Below are 23,167 nucleotides of genomic sequence, written 5' to 3'. Positions count from 1 at the left end.
ATATACCATCGTCCGCACCATCGGGCGCCCCATTGCGGGATCGGCGGACGATGGTCGCGGACGATGCCACGCGTTTTTGAGTTTTTTTTCCTATATAAGCTAGTTTCTCATTCATTTGTTAACACGAACATTTCGTTTCGCAATCATCTCTCACATTTCTACCTATCTCACATACCAAAATGAACCACTCCGATGACACCACTAGTTCTAGCTCCTCGGAGTCGGGGAGTTCGCAATCAGAGACCTCGGCAGCCTTAGATGCAGCCGTTGAAGAGGCCATGGCGGCATGCTTGGTCGAACTACAGTGCGAGCAGGCGGCGGAGCAGATCCGCATGCCTATTCGACGTCGGAAGTCTGTCCCACGGGACCACGCGGCAGCACACCAACGTCTAGTTGAAGACTATTTTGCCGATCAACCACGGTGGGGACCAACTGTTTTCCGCCGGCGGTTTAGAATGCCGCGTTACCTATTTCTCAGCATTGTCCGGACGTTGTCGTCACGTGATGAATTCTTCACGTATCGGGAAGACGGCGTCGGCAGACCCGGCCTTACACCGCTGCAAAAGTGCACGGTTGCACTCCGTCAGTTGGCCTACGGCACCACGGCGGACCTTTTCGACGAGTACCTCCACGTAGGGGAGACAACAGGCCGGGCTTGCTTGAAGAAATTTTGTCGGGGAGTTGTGGAGGCCTACGACGACACATACTTGCGCAAGCCGACTGCCGCTGATTGCGTGGGCCTGATGAAGATGCACGAGACAACGCACGACTTTCCTGGGATGCTAGGGAGCATCGACTGTATGCACTGGGAGTGGAAGAATTGTCCGGCGGCGTGGAGAGGTCAATTCACTAGTGGATACAAGGGTAGCCACCCGACTTTGATCCTCGAAGCCGTCGCTGACCATCGGATCTGGATCTGGCATGTGTACTTCGGCGTAGCCGGGTCGAACAACGACATCAACGTCTTCAACTCCTCTACCCTCTTCGCCGAGCAATGCAACGACAACGGGCCGGCGATCGAGTTCACTGCCAACAGGCGCCGATACCACATGGGGTACTACTTGGCCGATGGCATATACCCACGGTGGCCTGTTTTTCTGAAGACGATCAGCTGCCCAATGGGTGAGAAGAGGGTTTTATTTGCTCAAAGGCAAGAGTCGGCGCGGAAGGATGTCGAGCGGGCATTTGGTGTGCTCCAATCACGGTGGGCCATTGTGAAAGGACCGGCTCGTCTTTGGTTTAAGGAAGTCATCGCCGACGTCATGTATGCGTGCATCATCATGCACAACATGATAGTCGAGCATGAAGGTGGGACCATAACCGAGTGGAACGATGATGAAGGTGCATCTAGCTCGTCCAGCACAGCGGCCGAGCCCCCCGCTAGAGGATTGCCGTCGGGTTTCGACGAGGTTCTAGCCAGACAGGCCTCAATGCGCAACCAACAGGACCATGCAGAACTCATGAACGACACGGTTGAAGAAGTGTGGGCCCGTAACCGCCGTCGTTGAGTTTGCGTTTTTTAAAAATTCGTATTGTAATGTATTGATTTTTATATATGAAATGAAGTTTTTTCCCAATTTTGTGTTATTTAAATATTTAAATAAAATAAGATGCATAGGACGCGTCATAGGGTGCGCCTTAGGGCGCCCTATTGCAGGTGGGAGGGTAGAAGGATAAAACTGATGACGTGGTGCGCCATCGGGCGCCCCATAGTGGATGCCCTAAAGGTCAAAAATTGAATTGAATTGAATTGAATTTGCCTGCAAGCTCAACGTTTTGGAATTCCAATGGCATTTACTAGTTATTTAAAATTTTGAATTCTGTGTAATACTCCCTCCGTTCCACGTTAATAGAGTCATTTTTCCATTTCGGAAAATTCCAAGATAATAGAGTCGTTTCCATATAAGGAAAGAATTAGGCATTTTAATGAGTTTTTAGTCAAAATTAATTAGCATCCCTTATTACAATTAACTACCCTAATTATACAATTTAAAAATAAAAAATCCTCCAACCCTAACTTTCAGCTCATTTCGCCGCCTCCCTTTTCTCTCATTATCCCTCTCTTCATCTCTAACCCTAGATGTGAAACCCGCCTCCTCCACTCCCTCTTTTTGAACATCTCCAACCGTAGGTGAGTAATCCGGCGCCGCCCCTCCTTATTCGCCACCCTTCTCTCTCTCAATTCGTTGCCTTTCTTCTGTAGGTGGCGGTGAAGGCGGTGCTCCTGACACAGAAGGAGTAGCTATCAGCGAAGGCGACTCCACTGAGGCCGGAGGTGAGTCAGAGGCGGCGATGACACTGAGGCTAGAGGTAGCGAAGGTGACACAAGCTCTGACTCTGACTGTATAGGGTCTGAAGAAAAGTTTAAGAGATGATTTTTCATCTCTGATGCTGACAAAGCCCTTTAGGAGAGATGTGTTGCTGAGGCAAACCGTGAGGTGAACGAACTCATCGAGAAGAATTGCTTGGATCCATAGTCAGATGAGATCTACTCGTTCTATTGGTGAGATTTTTCTATTTTGGCTTTTGTTTAGTTGTTGGATATGGTGAAGTGTCTGTACTGTTATTGTTGGAGTAATATAATCTCTGATTGTTGCATTGTTGGAGTAATCTCAGTTTGTTGCATTATTGGAGTAATTTATCTCTGATTGTTGCATTGTTGGATTGTGTGTGCATTTTGTGGTTGTTTATGAGACAGATTTGGTTTATTGGAGCAGAATGTACTGTCAATTCGAAATTAGAAGACCAATTTCAGAATACAAAGCGTTTGAGAAATCCCCTTATATCCCAGACCTATTCATGAATTAATTGTGTCGTTGTTGAGTGGATGTGCCTCTTGTTAGTGAGTTGGATTGATATCATTCATTATATGTTGCATTTAAAATATGCATGACATGTGCATTCGGTACATATAGCAAATGCATCATCCATGCACAACTACAGCCAGGTTTTACAACAAACTATAACTAGCTTTTACAAAAAAACTACAGCCAACTTGTACAAAAACCAGCAGACATCTTTTACAAAATATAGATAGCCCTTCCTTCATCTTTGTCAAAAACCAAAATCCACCATATCTTCTTCTACCTTTTTCCATCTACTATAGGAAAGCCACACCTAATGCTTGAGTAATTATCTCAAGTCCTTCAAAACAACCCTTTTGCTTTAAATATGCAATGGTTTCCATGACCAACTCCAATGACACTTCTAGATTCTTGGGCAGTTGTGCGTTCCTCCTTAGGTTATTCTTCCCTAGATGAGGGACCTTGTAACTATTCTGGCCCTTAACCTTGAGAATTTCTACCATGCAACTTTGCAAAGACAGAAAAACATTGTCTAAAGTCTGTGGAGATAAATCATGAAATGATTTCTCCACAGCTTTAATCAAGTCATCAATAGTCTTGCATGCAGTCTGCACTTGTAGTGACTGTATCGCTCTGAACCATCCCAAATCGTTAACATTGGTGTCTGGAGAGCATGGTGGCTGCTGCACAAGTGACAAGGAAAATCCATGTTGCTGTGCAGCAACCTTAAAGTCTGGGTCAGTGTCTTTGATGTGTGGCTTTGCATTGTCTTGTTGTATCCTTATTCTTTTACTTGCCCCCTCTGGCCATTTCTCAAAGATAGTAGGTATGATCTGTGGGTGGACATGAAATGCATGCATTTAAGACATAAGTGCACATATTTGCAATACATTATCTGGTGTGTTCAAGATATAGGCAAGCTTGAATGCAAATTATATGTGCATATATTAACTGCATTTATAAAGTGCATACATTACCTTGTTGATCAAGCATTGTTTGGTGACCTCCTTTGTTATGCTTTCAATTGGTTTAGTCTCCATTGTTCCAGCAACCCTGTTCTTACTTGTTCTTTGTGCTGCAACCTGTTTAGTGAATGGAAAAATGCCAATTTTTCCATCGAACAATACTTCTCCATTTTGACCAAACAATGGTCTGCTCACTGCACACATGAACATAATCTTCGATATGAACTTCTTGTTCTTACATGTTCTGTGGGGCTCTGCCTCACCAGGTGCAAGGTAGAACCTTTGGCTACCTTGAGTGATGTAAAACCATTTTTCATCAATATGGATGGTGTTATCCATGTTCCTGAACATGATTCTGTTCAAAATTCTATCCAGTTCTAATGATTGCAATGTGAATCTCAATCTCAGTAGCATATGATCAGCTGTTAAGTTGGGCTTAATGGCCGAAGTATGAGGCCTAATGAGGCCTGCTTGTACCCATCTCCAAACAGTTGTTTTGGAGCATTTAAGAGCATTTGACAGGCTAAGTAAATTGCTCCTCTTGGTAAAGTGAATGGTTTTGAGTAATTCAATATCTAAAACAATTTTCTTAGGATATTTTCTCATTTTTCTTTGACTCACCAACTGAATAACTTCTCCATTTGCTTGTTGTTTCTTCGCAGCGTTCCAGTACCTCGTTGTGGTTTGACGACAAATTTTGAACTTCAACTGAGCTTCCTTCAATGTGCCACGGGGTGGTACTCCGTTGACGCACTTACCAATGATGAATTGAACCACTTGGTTCTTAAATTCTGAGGAATACTCAGTTCTTGCCATTGCAGCAGCACAACAGAGGTAGAGATGGATTTATTGCTGCCTACAATGTGGATTTATTGCAGCATGGACTTGGAAATGTAAGTGGCTGGTGTAGAGATGGAGTACTTGCATTCAATGAAGCGCTTTGGGAGTATTTATAGCATTAAGTGGCGCCAGAGTTGAAATTTCAATGTTGGCGCCACATTTTTAGGCTAAAATTGATGTGGTTCATTCATTGTTTTCAATTTCAATGTTGGCGCCACTTTTTTGGAATTCCAAATTGTAAAGACAAAAATATTTATTGTTTGTTTTATGGAGAAATGAAAAGATCCAACATTTAATTTGTCAAACGTTGCCTTCAGATTAATTTTATGCGTAAAGTTGCATTTAATTCCAAAATGCAATATTTAATTCTCAACATCAACATTTAAATTATCGAATTTATCTTCAGTTTATGAGTTAGAGAAGAAAAAAAAAGCATTACACCAATAGTATTAATAATAATTTAAAAAGTAAAAGACACTCATCACATCACTTTATCTACTTTATTACACACCCACTTAACTCACTAAACATCAATTTCTTAGACTCCGTGCCCAAAAGTTCCGCCTCTATTAACGTGGAACGGAGGGAGTATTTTTCACTGTAGAAACTTCTTGAAGTTGTTGTGGTCCGTTCGTACTACGATAGTGAAATCCACCTACCTATTTTAAACAAAACAAAATTAGTTATAAAGTGTATGAGCAAATAAGTGTATATGATCAAATAAAGTTAGACACGACTTTGTTCTCAATTGATGCAACATTTGAAGTAGCCTATTCTATTTGATTTATTCATAAATTAGAATATTGAATCATTTTCGATCCTTAGATTATTAAGATATGTTGTAGAATGTAGATACATCTCCTTTGATAAAATGAATGCAGATATTTGATTCAAACTCATTAATTGCATTTTATCACCAACTAATAAATCGAATGTCCGAGTCACCTTGTACGTATACGAGGCTGTGTGTTAATTGTAACCCAGAAGCATAAAAAAGAAAAAAAAAAGGCTGAGCATTGGGCTCGATTTTGTTTGAATTTGGGCTTATGAGAGGCTGAGCCCAGTCTAATTTTTATTACACTTTTTGTTCGACTTTATAGGCTTTTTACTCAGAATAGATTGGGCCAAGCAAATTGTGTTCGATGGCTAAAATTATTTCGTTTTATACTTTTATTAGTTACCAATTTCATAAATTTTGTTACTACTATTATGAATATGTGCATGTCAACACAAGAGATATACACAATATTGATACCATAAGAACATTATCACATGTAATACTTTGATACCATTAGAAAAATAAATTCATTAAATATTAATAGGTTCTTAGTTATAATTTGAGATACGATTATTACGAGTTACGACCATATATGCATATAAAGGAATGTGATTTTGTGAAATTTTTAAAAGTTACATGAATATTAGTAGTATTACATATTTGCGTGAAGTTAGTATTATTTCTGAATATTTAACATTAAATGAAAAACACCATAGGAAAACTATAAATTTTCTGCAATGCATCAAATTGATTCGGATTATATTAACTAATCATACGTATATTCAAATGATAGACAAAGACGTCCTCCTAAGTATTTCCACCTAAGCATAAACAATGTAATTATTTACTAAATTACTTACTAGTAAAACCAAAATTTTGAATCATGTACATTTGTCTTCGTGTGTGAGTCTGTGAGTGTAAACATTAAAAAATCACAAATATAATATTTATAAATGTCATATTCCAATTTATTAAAAGTATGACCACGATCCCATGCCTTGATCAAGCTGGAAAAGCTCCAAATTGAGAAGACAAATGAGAAAGAGGTAGAAGTTTTTTTGTGGGATTATAAATATGCACTTTGATATGTGATGCCAGAAAATGCCAAATTATTAGGTAGGAGTAACATGGTTTCTTACATGGCTTATCTAGAAGAAATGTCCATATCCACTTCTTTTTATTTTTATCACCATAATTTTGATTATTGATTGGTAAGTCTATCTAGGCTAAATTATTGAGTAGTCTATTTTATATGAACGGTGAATCACATTTTAATTTGAAAGATGCTTCTCATCCAACTAGTAGATCGATGGTTCAAGTTATTACGATTATAGAAAAGAATCATTATTGATATTAGGATCGTGATTTAAGTTATCATAACTATAGAAAAGCATGATTATTGATTATTAACGTAGTAAAATTAGATTTTTATAGTAGATCAGATTGTTTTTTTACTTGCTCACCCATTTTATATGTGGTTTGATCCTTTACTCTATCGATTAAAAAGTTAGAGTTTCATAGAGTTCCAACTGATAATTGAAGATCTTGTTCAATTTTTTTTGAATATATAAAAAAATTGAAAATTAGAAATATACGTACAATAATTAAGTACTAGGACCCATACATAAATGAAGAAAATTAAATACTCCATTAGATACAGATGTATATTGTATTGTATCTATCCCAACCCATCAATTTCGGGTCCTATATTTACATATTCAAATAAAGAAAGAACACAAGATTTTAAATAATGAGACATATATGAATTCCTTTCAAGAAAACATTTAAGAACTGTAAAATTATAAATGGCCATAAAATACTACTCCCTCTGTTCCAAGATAAGCGACTTACGTTCCTTTTTGGGACGTCCCAAGGTAAGTGAGTCATTTCCTTTTTGTATGGACTTGCACTTACGGCTGTTGGTGGTTTGAGACTTTTCGATTATTAAAAAAAACACACTTGGTTGAATTGTTGATTACATTTGTAGGTTTTCTGTTTCTTTATGTTTGTGTTTATCAAATTCCTCTTGTGATAGATGACCGGTGACATATAATGCTACAATTTATGATCTCATCCCTTTGCTCTTGATTTACTAGTGTCCTTAATATTTTTTTTCTAAGTGTTAGAAAAATCGTTCCATGTTAGTGTTGTACAATTTTGTCAAAAATTGGTAGTACTTTATTGCATAAATTAGAGGTTGGTATAAACTATTTATAATTCAAAAAATGACTATCTATAGTTTGGAATATAAACCCAAACACCAATTGAGCCTTAGTGGGAATATTTTTCTTTTGTGGTTTATTGGAAGAAGGTAGTTATTATACATAAATCCGCGTTTTAAGCTAGCTCGTTAGTACTTAATTTTGAGTTAGGTGAAAAGTTGTGTGAACTTATGTTCTTAATTATCTCGTGAATATTGCTCATTTTGGACCTATTGTATCTATCTCCAGACCTAAATTTTCATGCAATTCACACTACAAGCACACATTATTTCTTTCTCTCTGTTAATTACACTGACGTTTATCACTCTTTATCCTTTTCATTTTCTACTATAAATTGTCATATAAACGTAAATCTTATTTATGCTTTCAATACAACACCTACTAAATCATATCCTTATCAGTAATGGGATAAATTGATAAAAAAAATTATCCAACTCAACCATATATAATTGAAGAAATGAGGATACCTTTGGACACGTTGATCATTTTTAAAATTATATATTTTTAATTTAAATTTACAGTATTATGTAATGTTATTTTAGTTATTTAAAAATAATTAATTTTGTTTTATTCATAAATCTTATTATTATTATTATTATTATTATTATTATAAATGTTAAAAAAGGGTTGTAACTTGTAAACCAACGAAATGCTGGAAATTTTTATTAGAAGAAAAAGGAAAAATGCATTAATGAATTATTTATACCAAAGAATAATGAAATGTACAAAAACCTAATTAAAAAGGTTTTGACAGAATGCAATAATTGGCACATGGTTGTGAACTTGACATTGCAGTAAAGTAGATTGGTTTGGTAAGAGCATGTGAATATCAACCCTACTTATTATTTTATTTTCTGATTTATGGATATGTTACGTTTCCTATTCCTCACTCTTTACAACTACCGAATTTATTTATATTAATATTTTTTCCATATCCTCAATTTTTTAAATGAACAAAATCCTTATCCACAAATCAAATCATATAAATCCCATTGAAGCAAAAAACAATCAACCCAATTAATCATGCTTGATATATTATTCCTGATCGATTTTGATTTGTTTTTAGTATAGGTATTTAAAACAAATCTGGATTGAAAAAATTTACATTGATATATGTATTTGACTTACAATTCGGATAACCTAGTTGGAGGAATGAACCTACGACTCAATTATTAACACCCCGGAGAAGAAAAAAAATACAAAAAGCAACTTAATATAGTAAATTACATACAGTTATAAAACATAAAATTTACATCAATTTGGTTTTATACAAAAATTTTTTGGCAAAATAGGACATAAATTTTCATTTTATTGGCAAGACAATTCCAGCCACAACTAATCATATGTATTTTTTTGATAATGCTCAAGCCATAAAATGGCAAGCTACAAAAAGGCAGGCCAAAAGGCAAAGCTACCAAAAAAACGAAACCCCATATATATATGGATGCTGGAATTAATGACGTGGCATTTCAAATGTGATTTGCGTAAAGTGTATCCCTTTGAAACATAAAAGGAAATTATTTCAACATTTTTTATTTATTAAATCACTAGCTAGACTTTCAAAACTAAATTTTTGTATCACAAGTATTTCTTTATACTATCGTCATTATAATGAAAATAAATCTTAATGGGGTATTTTTGTTGCTCTCAATGGGGTATCTCGTACTGCATCCTAAACCATGTTATGGCAAATCTTCTCTCATGGCGTGGTACACCGTTCACAAAGTTTGATATGAAAGTTGGTTGTTACTGTTCTACATTATTACCTGGACAGTTTGGGATATCAAGAATAAGGTTGTTTTCGAAGGCCTAAACCCGAAATGGGAGCTTGAGAAAAAAATGTTGTTTTGGCGCCTCGGCATGTGGACTCGGGGTTGGTGTCACGATTTTCCCTTCTCGCCCGGACAAATTCTTGATAATTTGGAGGAAGTCAGGAAGTGGGCAGGTTCTTGTCAACATGAGGCTAGGTGGTAAGCTTTTCGTGGCCTTCTTAACAGTGTTTTTTGGTACCTTTTATCTGTCGTAGTTTTCTTTTCTAGCTTTGTTTTGGGGAGAAGTTTGTTGCTCATTTTCCTGCTGATTGGTGTTGTTTTGTTCTGGTTTGTGCCCCATAGCTCGCTTCTCTTGGCTCGAGCATTTTGATTAATAAAAAAAAATGCATGCTATTTAATTTTCATAAACAAAACATATTATTATTCTTGCAAAAAGAAAAAAAAGGAATAACTGGTATGGAAAATAAAATAAATACGTATTTTTTAAAAAGTAAAAAGAGGATAATGTTTGGCTGGATTGTGCTTGAAAAACAGGCAATGTTTGGCTGGCCTAAAATTCTTTGTAGGATTCCATAAATCTGAAGTTATGGGTGCACATGATTCCCCAATCTCCACCAACCAAAGTAATGGTGTTCGAAAATAACACACACACAAATCACCAAGAAAAAAAACAATAAAAACATGGGAATTTGGAATTATGAGACTACATTTAGAGGTAATTATGTCAAACCATATATATTCACTAGAAAATTTGAATAATAACGTTTAAAAATGTTTCTCTATAGACTTGATGAGACTCCTCACTTATCATTTTACTGTTTTTTTAAATTCTGAAAGATTGTTTTGCCTACCATCCAAACGTGTCACATGCACTTTCTTGATCTCTTACATGAATAACTTTATTAATAACTAGCTGAATGGAAAGAGACTAATATAGGAGTATATGTTATGAATTCAATAATATGTGCATTTTTTTAATGTCCCATCAAAATATTTTCAAACAAATTGTCCCTATAGTATTTTCAACGTCTTTATCGAGCTTGTGTCATATTTGATATTTGTGTAATAATTTTGCTAACTATACATGAGAAAAAGTAGAGTCTATTACAAGCATTATGAGTTCACACTTAATGATTTTAATCTACATAATGCCACATTAAAAGTAGATTAATTTGATCATATTTTCAGCTGATGACTAAGAAACTAGCCATCGTGTCAAATAACTGATGTTTGAATTTATTTATTTTAATGAAAGGAATATTAGGCTTTAAAATATTCTACATATGTTCCTAAACATAAGTCACATTCTTTAAATATTCTTGATTTGTATTGGTTGGGAAATATTTGTAGCTAACCACGTCAAATTCATGAAGCCCTCAAATTGAAAGTCAAGATTGTAATTTTTGCATTTGATCAGATTTTGGTGGTCAAAAGTTGTCACTATATACAAATTGAAAAAGTAGATTTGATTATAATTAAGGGCCATGTATTCCGAATTCCGATTCTAATATATTTATCAAACATTTTTTCGGTTGCTCACCGCTTTTTAAGGCTGATCAATTATCATAATAACCAACTTAATTATATAACCAAGGTTTCGAGATTTTATTTTTCATTTTCGAAATATTAGTATTCTTTTGGAGTAGAAACCTAACATTAGTTATCCCTATATACAAACAATTTTGTGAAAAAAACGTTTATTTAATAGATATATAAAACACTATATTAAAAGATCCGTCGCAATCACATTCAAATTAATTTAAATAATAGTAGTAATAATTTATAATTTTATTATTATCTTAACAGTACTTGTCTCGTTCTGATTGAAAATTTTCACTCTATTCATAATTATTTTTATTTTATTCACTCCCCATTTAAACAATAAAATAAAACTACATAAAATTTTATACTAAAAATATGTGTTATTTAAAGTAGCTTTATAAAATACTGAATCGATTATTCAAATCATTCAACACATGCATGCTCCACAAGAGATTAATTCTTTAATTACTATCAATCATTTTGGAATCACAATCGCATTTTACTACTTTATGGAGTACTTAATTAAACAAATTTGAAAATAACGATGATTATAGACCAATCGGTAACGTTCACTATTCAAGGATTAGTTACTCAAACGAGACCCTAAACATAGTAGAAAATTTAATTCGACAATAAAATGAATGTAGAAGTTCAATGCTTCGAAGCAATATTATGTCACAGAATCTGAAAACTCGATTTAATGTTGATAGAATGATTATTTCCATTGACTTTTGCTAATTTAAATAGGTTGATTATAGTCCCCTCCTACTAATTTCAATTGCATCAAAGAATTAATGCCGGTCGTAATTAATCATGAATAAAAATTTAATTGTACAGACTTTGTAACAATTTAAAACATAGGCCATGTGATTAGATGAACCGTATACACTAGAAAAATAATTATTCCCTCTTACGTGTTGAGTGCATCAAGATCATTAACATTGATTAACCTGTATTATTGGCTTATTGCTAACAACTTACTTAAAACTTTGAGATCATTAGTTGACTTCCTATTTTCTTTATCTTGTTCTTACCTAACATGTTACAAGTTTTCATCATAATGAACTTCCACATTTTCATCAACATAACTTTCGTTTGCTAAACTTTTTGTGTAAGGACATAATAGTTAAAAATTAGTTACATGAATATAGTATATTTCTTTTTGCTGTTTTAATTTAAAGGCTAGAATGGCACATCAATTCTGTAACACCCCTTACTCGGTTAGTTTTAACCAAATAAGTGACGTTACCTTTCGGTACGATCGATAAACAAAACCTGCCTATTTTTTTTAACCATTTTGCAACACTCAACATACAATACTATCATAAAAGAAACTAAACCTGATAACACAACTATTTACTACTATACATAACAAAATAACATTAACCTGTTTATATAGACATACCTACAACTCCACTAGCAAAAAGAAGGTTATAACCTTACATTTGTAACCAACTATTTACAACCAAAAGATAATCTAAGCATGCCACGTGTAAACTACGACTGTACCAGCAAAAAGGGAGGTGGTGACTTGACACGTGCTGCTGCCAACTAGCGAGTTCACTCGCTTCTATACTCTGCAAGAGGGAGAAGAAAGGGGGGGTGAGCTTCGAAAAGCTCGTAGTGTAATCGCATTCCAGAATAAAATCTCTAAAACTTCAATCCATATCACTATCTCAAGTAAACACTTTATTACCTGGAATGTCGTACAACACATATTCAATTTACATCGGCATCAATATACAAACTCAACACAATATCACCAAATATTATCATTACTAAAAGTTTGAATCAGTTAAGATCACATATATCACTTGCAAATAACCAATACATTCATCCTGTACAACAACATGATATAAACAAAGGATCCTGTCAGCAGTCACTTTCCTTCGTCAACATAATTATACTATAAGAAACATAACAATTTAAAGAATTCAAAGCACAACCATATTATTTCAAAAATAGAAAGTCACATTCAGCCCCCAAGTTATGCTTAGTGATGAACACGGGTACACGGACACTATCTGTAGCCCTATGAGGGCGTCTATCATGTAAGTCCGAATCGGACACTGTAATCTTCCATATGGCCTATGCAATGCAACTGTCATATATTACCCATATAGGGTACATTACAACAATCGATATATCATATAGACCATCGCTTCGGTTATCCAGAAGACGAATGATCAACATGTGTGCAGTACTGCTGTCCTATGGCATGCCAACTATACCCTGTGGTTCACTCAAGCAATGGGGCACAACGCAACTATTTCATATCAACTTTCACATTATTCAACACATAATTATTTAAATCACTTTGCATAAGAAATACCACCGTTTCTGTCACTTCACCTTGAAAGTACACAAAATCCACACAATCATTCTTAAGTTCTATGGCATAAGCATACGAATCACACAAACAAGTAGTAGTATTTATCGAAGTTTAAGGAACTAAATTCTAGAACACGTGTACACTACCTGTACACGTCAAAAAAACCCGCTATTACTTGCTTAGTCAACCATGGAGGTGCCCTTTTCCCTTATCGCTTGTGCTTGCACTCGGTTCACCTAATTTTTCAAACAATCACATATACAAATTATAAATAAACACTTAAAGCACAAGTATGGAAGCCAAAATATCACATCTATCTATCTCCCTTTTAGCATAAAAACCTTTATTCTCAACTTTTAAAGCTTTAGAAAAATATTGACTGCATTACATCAACTTCCTATTCCTTTTCTTTCTTCTTTTTCTTTATCTCATTAATTCTATTTCCTAATTTATTTCTTTTATTCCTAATAAAAACATATACACATAAAATCTCTAACTAAAAATCTAATTACTAACTCTAAACTTCTAAAAGATTTGGATATTACAAATTCTTAACAAATCGATGCGCTACGGTGAAATCAAACTCGAGACATTTGATCTTAGATATTATATGTCTTTACCACTAGATCTACTCACACACGAAGTTTAATCTCTTTTCTTTCTTTTACTTTAGGGAGGAGAACGATAAGAGTTACACCCTATAATTTGTAGTTATATAAAAAGGTTTCCACTAGATTCAAAGGCATATTAATTAGCATGTATGATTTCAAAGACATATGAGCCATAACAAATTTGATTTCGATGATAACCACAAACTAATTTGCTATCCCTAATCTCATTCCAAGAGATCATACTCATGAATCTTGACTAATTAATTTCATTTTGATTTACCCCCAAAACTACCTTTTTTTTCTTTGAAACACATACATACATAAGTAACATAACACAAAAATAAAAAAGTGTATCTAAACCTATTGAAATCAATTACTACTATTTGTCAGCAACTGTATAATCCATTTAGCCTCAAGAAATCATGGCTCGACTTCAAATTAAAAGAAGCACTTTTCCTATACTCATTTGGCTGAGATGGGATCCCTATAGACAGCTCCAAATCAAGCCCACCGCCGCCGCTTTCCTCAGCCGCCTCCGCGACAGGCGGCTGCGGCGGCAGGGACTCCTCTGTGGTGGTGCTGCTGCATTTGGTGTTGTCAGCTGATGAGGAGTTGTTTGCTTTGGCTGCGGGCGGCGGAGTCGAGCTTCGAAAGTCGATGCTCGCGGCCGGATTGATGGGGCCGTGGGTTTGTGGGTCCGTGCCGCGGCTGAGAAGCTTGCGTTTGATGTGCGTGTTCCAGTAGTTCTTGATTTCGTTGTCTGTTCTTCCCGGCAATCTCCCGGCTATCAATGACCATCTGTGACACAATTATTTGAATTTTAAATGTTAGTTAGAAATTTATATTATTAAATAATTGGGAATTTCATTTTATTTTGTTAATAAGTTCAATTTCGGCCCAATTTAATGCTTAGACAACGTTATTTATCGAAAATGGGAAATTGCGTAAAAATCAATTTAAATGTGGGAAGAATTTGGTTGGAATCCAACCTCATTAGCAAAATCAAATGACATTATAAGTTTAGATTTTGGAAGTTCCGTTTTAATCAATAGTCATTTTTGGTTTTTTACTTATTTTAGACTTTCCACAAAAATAGTCATTTTTTATTTTTTATTTTTCCTATAAATTTCCCTCCCTAATTAGATGTGATTCATTTTTCAGTAATTATACTAAGAAGAAACGTGCAAACAAAACCAATCACACCTAAGCAAAACACATCCTTCAATGAAATAAACAAATCAGAAAAAAAATCGTTTTTACCAATTTACATTAAAATTTATGTCGTTCACTATCGAGACTTTTGATAGTGGACAAAGTGAATAATTAAAATGATAAAAAAGTTTAGTAATTTATAATATTTCATCAAGAATAGCATCAAAAAAGAGAAAAATGTGATCAAGATCAAATCTTGAAATTCTCTAATGAAAAAAGCTACATTTAGCCTTGAGAGAGAGAGAGAGAGAGGCATACTTATTTCCAAGCAAGCTATGCAATTTAATAATGAGTTCATCTTCTTCTTGGGTGAAATTGCCTCTCTTGAGATCAGGCCTCAGATAGTTTATCCATCTCAATCTGCAGCTTTTGCCACATCTCAACAATCCTAAATAAAAGAACAACACAAAAATTTATTTAAAAAAAAGAAGAGAAAGGAAAATAAAAAGGCTTGATCTTGATTCTTGAGACATGCATTAAGGGGGTTGTACCTGCAGCTTTAGGAAGGGAACGCCAGCAGCCCTCGCCGTGAGCTCGGATGTAGCTGATCAAACGCTGGTCTTCCTCTTTAGTCCAAGCCCCTTTGTTAGTGTGTGCTTTTTCACAACAAGGAGATCTCCCCATTTCTTCAAAATTGAAATCTAATCAATTAATCTCTTATCTATAAACATGGGACTATGTGGATGAAGAGGAATATGATGTATATATATATAAATATATGTACTACATATGTGTGTGTGTGTGTGAGAGAGAGAGAGAGAGAGGAAATTGACCAAGTTGGTGAGAAACACAAGTAGTTAATGGATGGGGTTGGATTTGGTGAGTAGGTACACTTTAACAGAATAGTTGGCATTGTGGTGTGATGTGGGCTCTATTATGCAAAAACTAGTAAAAATATTTGTGTGTGTGTGTGTGTGTGTGAGTTTCACATCATGAAGTGATTATGAAGTTAATTAGCATTAAAGATTGTATGTCCCACATGGGCTTTCTTCATCTGCTTCAATTAATGGGGTGGCCAACGGTGGGTAGGGGATGGTGGGGTAGGGTGAGGGAGGACTAAAATATTAATGGTCCGAACACACTGACATGTGGTATTTCTAGTCGATCGCAACTAGATAGATAAAAAGAAGATAGAAAGAGATATGTGTAATTACGGCGTGTCAATATGTCTGGACCATTGAATTTTTATTAGCGGAAGATGGGAGGGGTTGGGTTTACTAATTTCAGTGCACCGTTTGGCTTGATTTTCATTTGAGAGCGTCTGCGAATTCTTTAGAGTACAATTCACATGGCTTAGACTCGAAACCCGATTTATTAGCTGGTTGCTTTTCGTCATCGAGAACATTTTGGTTTTGATTAATCAATTTTTTCAAGAAAATAAGAAACATAATTGAAAATAAGAAGCATATTGTTATGGAGAAAAAGTTAATGCCCTTTTGAACATATAAAAGTTGGATCAACACCAAACTCCAATAGAATCAATACCAAACTCCAATAGAATCATTTGTTAGTACATTGGATTTACACTATGTTATGTTCCTTTTTAAGTATACTCACACTTGGATAGAGATTTTAATAATGTTTTGTAAATATATAGATGGGTAAGAAAAGTGGATCAACATTAATCTATAAAGCCCATATGAAAAAACTAAAATTTGGCAAAAAAAAAACATACTTGCAAATGCGGGAAAATGAGAAATCCATTCAAGATTGGAGCCATTTACAGTTTCTCTACAAAGAATTACTTGTATTACAAAATGCTCTATTACAAAACTAATTATAACAGCAATAGCACAAACAACATAGTATTTCAAATCACATGAGCCGTTTTAAAGAAAAGAATAGATATACATACATATATTAGTGATGAATGATGCTCTATTATCAAATGTTAACTATACTATATCAAGTGTTGCAGTTTATGTGGAATTTATGTGCGCGCGCTCGACTAAGCAGACCTCGTTGCGTTGCTGTTTTCGGATCTCCGACACATGCAATCCGGCATCGGGTGCATGTATAGGGAGCTGCTCGGCTTCCTCACCTCACTCCCCTTCACATCATTGTGGTGCAGCATGTCGTGCAACTGGTGCCGGAAATCTTGCCATCTGCATAGACGAAGAACATGAAGTGGAATGATCAACGAATTGAGAGAATACGATGTTTAACTAGATTTCGACAAGGTCAAATTGACGTTTTCCTAGGTTGCAGTCGTGCACGTGATTTATGAACAAAAATAGAGTCGGATCCTATGTTGCATCATCGTGTAATATCTACTATTGCATCTCTCATCATAATCAAACTAACACCAAGAAGACGATTTTTCCTCAACTAGTCGAGCAAAAAGGCAGGAAAAGCGCAAGAGAGCCGAGCAAAGTCACAAAGAATACCTGATATTAGGGCTATCAAACAGTTGAGCTAACTTTCTCTTATCCGGTTTAATCGTCTTTGCATGTCCTTCATAGAAGTAGCGTCTGTGCCCCACCAAGAAATGCGGAAAATTACCACCCTGAGTTGTGACGAATACCTCACTGTGCAGGCAAACCGTGTAGTCCAGAGCTGCCAACCTCGACGAATGACCCTGAATAGCAAGATAATGCAATACAGCCTTCAAAATCTTGAAATCGAGATCTCTAAGTGCGTTCAAAAATCTATTTTTACGAAAAAAAGATATTTTTTTCAATAAAAATAACCCAATCCTATCTACGTGTATAAATTAGTATTTAAATTCATAGCTTTGCACGTATGATTTTTCTAGTACCACGAAAGGAGCAAGTTCTTCGGGGGAGGCCAGGGTATCCTTCGTCTCCAAACCGGGAAACATCTGCTTTAGAGGACCCATATGCTTTTCCACTTTGTAAATTTTTCCAGCAGCGACATATAGAGATGTCGTGTTATCGAATCCCATGCCTCTTAGCATCATCCCGACCTGCAAAATATGACACGAAACTATGAAAAATGACTACCACTTTTGAAATAACTAGCAAATTGGTATGAGTAAATCATGTAAAAGTTGTGATTTTAAAAAAACGGGTTGTGTTACGATAAAAAGTAATGCTTTTACGTCTCTACGATACCTCTAATGGCGTTAAAGGGCACTTTCCATCGACACGATTGGCACCCGGTCTTATCACTCTACCTCTCCTTCGAAACTTCCCTCTCCAACTTCTCTCTCGAACAATATCCATGTCGCGCTTTTCTTCTTCGCCTCCATCGTATTTGCAGCACGAGAAAGCTACCATATCCTTTCATAACAACGTGCAAAGGTTGTGGTGAATAAATTGCGATATGGAAACGATAAGGCAACGATGACGATAGCTATGTCAAGGACAAAGAGAATACCTCTTCGAACCGAAGATGCACGGACACATATCTCCCTCCACTTTTAGAACTGGTTTTAACCATCTGATCGACCATCTTCGCAGCTAGCATCCGTATGGGTCCTGAAAATCGGATTGCCTCAAAATTGCATAGGCACCGAAGTCCTTGGATGTACGGAGGAACTGCATGAGCCAATCTGTTAGAGAAAGGCGCAATGCGGACAGCCCTGCCCCACAATCATCGGAACCAATTCATCAAATATACCTTCTATTCTCGATAAATATATAACTCGATTCGCACACCAAATTCAGGTAAAAATATACAGTAATGTGTGTGAAAAAACTGAAAAAACTAATCAACAGAAAAACATTATACACATCCGCATATCATAAATCACAGTCGAACTTCAAGACTATCTGTTGACGACTAAGAAAACCAAATAACGAGCCCTCTCTCATAGGTTCCCCGAGTTTGTAAAGATTTATAAGATACTTATCATAGGCCAGGGAATATACAAAATATGTATAAACGACTAAACGTATAACACTTGTTCTCAAAATGCCCTAATGTTCAAATTGTAAAAGTTTGGTACTAAATGTTCGAACTAAGTAACATGTTACACTAAGGATTACATGGATTCATAATCCGAACTTCACAAAGCGCATATTTGTAGTATTTTCAACCCAAAATCCATATTTGATTACATTTCCTAGCAAGAAAAATGAGATTCATGTTTGTTATACCATCCAAAGGCATGCTACAATTTAAATGATGTAACATTTTTTGCACATTTTCCCTCATAGGAATGAACATACATAGGTGATTATGTAATCACAATAGCATAGAGGAAGTCTGTGTGGGAAATATAATAATGAGAGAAAAACAAAAAAAGGTAGAAATCCGTACTTTAACTCAACCAGCTTCGGTAAAACCCTTTCAAGATAGTACTTCGGACTCGACCATGCCTTTACTCTCAAATTTACAATGTTGCTAATGTTGTTATCGAATTGACGGAGTACATCTTCTGGAAGCTCTCTAATAACATTAACGTGATTTCTAAGAGCGTATATGAAGAAGTCCTCGTCAAATATATCACCAAACTTGCTGCAAAAAGATCAAACTTTAATCAAACTTACAATGAATAACATACATTTTGAAATTTTAGCTGGCAACGAATCCAGTGATTAGCTGAAAACAGGACCTATTATAAAATTATAGCCCAGAGTTTAACCTCATGTTAACTTTTGAGCCCGAATTTAAAAATATAGTTAATGCTAATATCCGTTATTCACCAAATAGCTCGAGTCAAATCATCCAAAAAGATTGACAAGAGAGTCATTACAGTGTCAAAGTTCAAGCTATAATTCAAGAACAATCCATATAGTTATATCACAACACAATCGGGATAGCTGCACTTTGCTTGTACATTTGAGGCTCAACAACAAATTCTATCACGAGTGTAGGAAAAGACAGTTTCCGAGAAATGCTTACACAATAACAGAAGTACATATTAATACTTGCTGCATAGTGCACACTAACATATGCACGTTTGATTTGATATATTATAACCAGATAGGCATAATAAAAATATGAAAAAATAAAATATAAAAGAGGAAAGACAATATGTTGCAGGAATAAACATTCCAAATCATCAAATCTACGACTTTCATCCTTACCTTGAATCTCGCCAAACGCTATTTAAATGAAAGATTGGAATGACAAGTGTAGCATTCAGTAAACCCGCCACTGCCACCGCATCACATATCTGTTCAGAGAAATGAGAAATCATTCAACCTCTCGTATCGTAATGATCAACCAAGAACAAATGATTGAACAGTATTAGAAGTAGGTGAAACCACCCTAATGAATGATTCTATACGAACCATTAACATTCAAGCAAACATACCGATAATCTTTGCTGGTTTAGACCCCCATTTGCTTCAATAATTAGGTAACCATTTGACGGTGGCAACTCTGAAAGGCCTTTACACATGAAGCGTAAAGAAGATTTCATTAGCAGGATATCCCAAACAGAAAAGTATTCAGTATTCAAAAAAACAAACGTCAAGTTAATCTATATAGTGTCTTTGATTGCACGACCACTTAAACAAATTTTATACTAGAGTATACACTAATCAGAATAAATCAGTGTCACAGGGCTACGAGCAACTCTTAAACACTATGATACCACAAAACCATATGTTATAACAAGATGCAACCACCAAATTTATGCTTCCATAAAAAAGTTCATGAAAAAAATGACGTCAACTCATAGAAGGATATTCTCAATGCAAACCTGGTTGAGAAACGGTCTGCTTAATACAAGGCTTCCAACCCTGACGCAGCTTCGGATTCCAAACATTTAGTAACTGCATATAATTTCAAGCATGGAATTAATAGAGCAGTAGAGCAGAGCTAAAATATTTTGGGACGTTAGATTGTGTGATAACTGTGAATACATTCTATGAGAAGACCGGAAACAATAACGATAAAAGTTTGTTGTAGATAAGGATATGACACCCAAACTGTGCTTTAACATGACCTTACCTCAAATCTTATTGTTCTAACGTTAACGAAACTATGTAACATATCATTTGAATGTGGTGACCTAACTTAATTTCATATTAATTCACCTCATTCTTAGCCCAAATTTCTATTTCTTATCAAATTATGAGAGATTGATCGAACACACTTCATAAATAACAAACATATTTATGCTACGACAATCAAATAAAACTAACAAATCCCAAACAAATATGTCCGGAAACTTCAAAGAACTTAACCACTACTCCTAATGCTACAGCGAACTCACAATCTATTGTAACATATTCAAATATGATGATAAGAAATAGAATCACTTTGAACTTAGTGATTTAATTAAACTGAATGCTAAGTAAAAGTGTATACAAATGCATATCCCTAAGCAAACAAACTACCAAATTCATAGCCCAACACTATTACTGCTTAATCCAATCCACTTCATGTATCAAGGAAACAAATAAAACCAAGTAAAAGTCCCAAACAAAATACTCTCAAAGTCGTCAAATTACTTAAGCAGTACTCGCAAGTGGCAAATCGCAATGCAGCAGTGAAGTCACTATCTATTATAACAAAATTCAAACTATTACGAAATATATCATTTTGAATGTGGTGATTTAACTAAACAGATTACCAAGCAAATGTGTATACAAATACAAATTCCTAAGCAAACAAACCTACAAATTCATAGCCAAAAATCTATTGCTTATATATCAAGAAAACCAATAAAAACCAAGTAAAAGTCCCAAACAAAATACTCTCAAAAACATCAAATTACTTAACCGCTAATCACAATACAACAGTGGATTCACAATCTATTATAACAAATTTGAACTATACAAGATATCATTTTGAATGTAAACTTATAAAGTACTAAGTACAAGTGTATAGAATGCATATTCCTAAGAAAACAAAGTACTAAATCCATACCCAAAACTCTATCCTTAATCCAATTCACTTAATATATCAGCAAAACTATCAAACCAAGTAAAGATCCCAAACAATATACTCTCAAAAACATCACCAACAACTCATGATGCAACAGTAACAACACGAACAAGATCAGAAGCTCAAATTTTGAAGAATTGCAAAAACCATCAATCACCATATTAGAGCTCCGGTTGCTCTCAGCCTCCATGAAAGGCCACAGCTTCTCGAAAACCTGTGGGCTCCGATAGACCGAGCCCGGCCCGACCGCATCGGAAACTTCCCCACCGCTCCTATCCACCGCATTAAACACCATTGTGCCCATATACATAAGAATCCCAGAGATGTAAAGCAAAGAAGCAAACATAAGCACTCCTCTCCTTCTATACATTGCTGAAATCAGAAAACATCCAAATCTCTCCACCACATTCTTCAGCTCTCCTCTCCCCCCGCCGCGGAAGCCCCCCGCCCCGCCACCGTAGCCGCCGCCGACAGCGACGGGGGCGGAGCTGGGGCTCTTCACGCGGCCGCCGCGGTGGCGCGGCGACGACGGCGGAGATAGGGAGCTCGCGCCGTTGCTCAGGCGGCTGAGCCCATGCATAATTCTTGAAATCTTTTCACCTCAATTCGCTCGAGGAAAAAGGTATAAAGATTGGATTTTTATTATCAATCCCTGCTTCGGCGCGGGGGCATCGAGCTTAAAGCTCAGATCTTTTGCATCAATGGCGGAAAAGAAACGGAATTGATTAATGGGTTTTGCTGATTAACTCGAAATCTTGAACTATATCACTTGCTATGGTGTAGCAGTGTGTGTTGTGTGTGAAAAAATTAAAGTTGTAAAAAACTTTGAATTGTGTGTGGAAACATGTACACAGCCCAATTGAAAGGGGCATTGATGGGGGTGGGGTTAGTGGGAAGTTAAAAGTAGATTCAAGAATGTATTTTTACAATTGAAAAGCTAAATTTAAATTGAATCAAATGCTAGTAATCAAGATTGTTAATTGCACACTTTTGTTGAAAAGGGAGATTGGAATATGAGAGGTGAAGGAATTTTTATTCTTTTTACAATTCAAGAATGGAGTAAATTAAATGCTAACAGTAAAGATTGTTAATTTCGCACATTTATTCAAAAGGGGAATCGAAATATGAAAGATCGACTTCCTTAATAATGGTTTAAGACAGTGTTTGGAATATAATATTGGAATAGGAATTTGGTGATCTTAATTAATTGGAATTGAAGAGATGGGTCGTGGTAGATGTCACCATATAAATGTTAATTAAGATAATAATGATACTTTTCCCATTT

At 35.6% G+C, this 23,167-nt stretch overlaps 3 protein-coding genes across 4 annotated transcripts; all 3 read right to left on the bottom strand.

Annotated features, from left to right (window-relative positions):
• Positions 1-3,100: 3,100 nt before the first annotated feature.
• Positions 3,101-4,585, bottom strand: LOC121780072. The gene is made up of 2 exons (XM_042177598.1): positions 3,782-4,585; positions 3,101-3,637 (listed from the first exon to the last, which is right to left on the bottom strand). The coding sequence occupies exons 1-2, from the start codon at positions 4,583-4,585 to the stop codon at positions 3,101-3,103; spliced, it is 1,341 nt and encodes a 446-aa protein (XP_042033532.1).
• A 7,633-nt stretch (positions 4,586-12,218) lies between these two features.
• Positions 12,219-15,867, bottom strand: LOC121778670 (myb-related protein 330-like). 2 transcript variants are annotated; one of them, XM_042176061.1, is made up of 4 exons: positions 15,570-15,867; positions 15,337-15,466; positions 13,402-14,664; positions 12,219-12,500 (listed from the first exon to the last, which is right to left on the bottom strand). In XM_042176061.1, exons 1-3 carry the CDS (start codon positions 15,700-15,702, stop codon positions 14,253-14,255), a joined length of 675 nt encoding a protein of 224 aa, XP_042031995.1. In that variant the 5' UTR covers positions 15,703-15,867; the 3' UTR covers positions 12,219-12,500; positions 13,402-14,252. The 2 variants fall into 2 exon arrangements, with proteins under 2 accessions (XP_042031995.1, XP_042031996.1); XM_042176062.1 differs by having other exon boundaries at positions 13,431-14,664.
• An 893-nt stretch (positions 15,868-16,760) lies between these two features.
• On the bottom strand, positions 16,761-22,859 carry LOC121778206 (O-fucosyltransferase 9-like). The gene is made up of 10 exons (XM_042175517.1): positions 22,040-22,859; positions 20,693-20,765; positions 20,303-20,379; positions 20,073-20,161; positions 19,303-19,500; positions 18,418-18,622; positions 18,153-18,320; positions 17,837-18,004; positions 17,466-17,656; positions 16,761-17,183 (listed from the first exon to the last, which is right to left on the bottom strand). The coding sequence occupies exons 1-10, from the start codon at positions 22,460-22,462 to the stop codon at positions 17,027-17,029; spliced, it is 1,749 nt and encodes a 582-aa protein (XP_042031451.1). The 5' UTR covers positions 22,463-22,859; the 3' UTR covers positions 16,761-17,026.
• Positions 22,860-23,167: the final 308 nt, after the last annotated feature.

The sequence above is a fragment of the Salvia splendens genome, chromosome 19 (genome assembly GCF_004379255.2).
Source record: "Salvia splendens isolate huo1 chromosome 19, SspV2, whole genome shotgun sequence".
Classification (NCBI taxonomy): domain Eukaryota; kingdom Viridiplantae; phylum Streptophyta; class Magnoliopsida; order Lamiales; family Lamiaceae; genus Salvia; species Salvia splendens.
The sequence above is the reverse complement of the archived record's forward strand: the minus strand, read 5'-3'. Positions and strand labels throughout refer to the sequence as shown.

Excerpts from the sequence above, each read along its gene's own strand:
- LOC121778206 (XM_042175517.1), bottom strand. The coding sequence starts at position 22,462 with ATGCATGGGCTCAGCCGCCTGAGCAACGGCGCGAGCTCCCTATCTCCG. Across the intron at positions 18,321-18,417 it reads TGCATCTTCGGTTCGAAGAG|GATATGGTAGCTTTCTCGTG; the intron begins GTATTCTCTTTG and ends TTGTTATGAAAG. Across the intron at positions 18,005-18,152 it reads GCCCTTTAACGCCATTAGAG|GTCGGGATGATGCTAAGAGG; the intron begins GTATCGTAGAGA and ends CATATTTTGCAG.
- LOC121778670 (XM_042176061.1), bottom strand. The coding sequence starts at position 15,702 with ATGGGGAGATCTCCTTGTTGTGAAAAAGCACACACTAACAAAGGGGCT. Across the intron at positions 15,467-15,569 it reads TTCCCTTCCTAAAGCTGCAG|GATTGTTGAGATGTGGCAAA; the intron begins GTACAACCCCCT and ends TCTTTTATTTAG. Across the intron at positions 14,665-15,336 it reads CATAGCTTGCTTGGAAATAA|ATGGTCATTGATAGCCGGGA; the intron begins GTATGCCTCTCT and ends ATTGTGTCACAG.
- LOC121780072 (XM_042177598.1), bottom strand. The coding sequence starts at position 4,585 with ATGGCAAGAACTGAGTATTCCTCAGAATTTAAGAACCAAGTGGTTCAA. Across the intron at positions 3,638-3,781 it reads AACAATGCTTGATCAACAAG|ATCATACCTACTATCTTTGA; the intron begins GTAATGTATGCA and ends GTCCACCCACAG.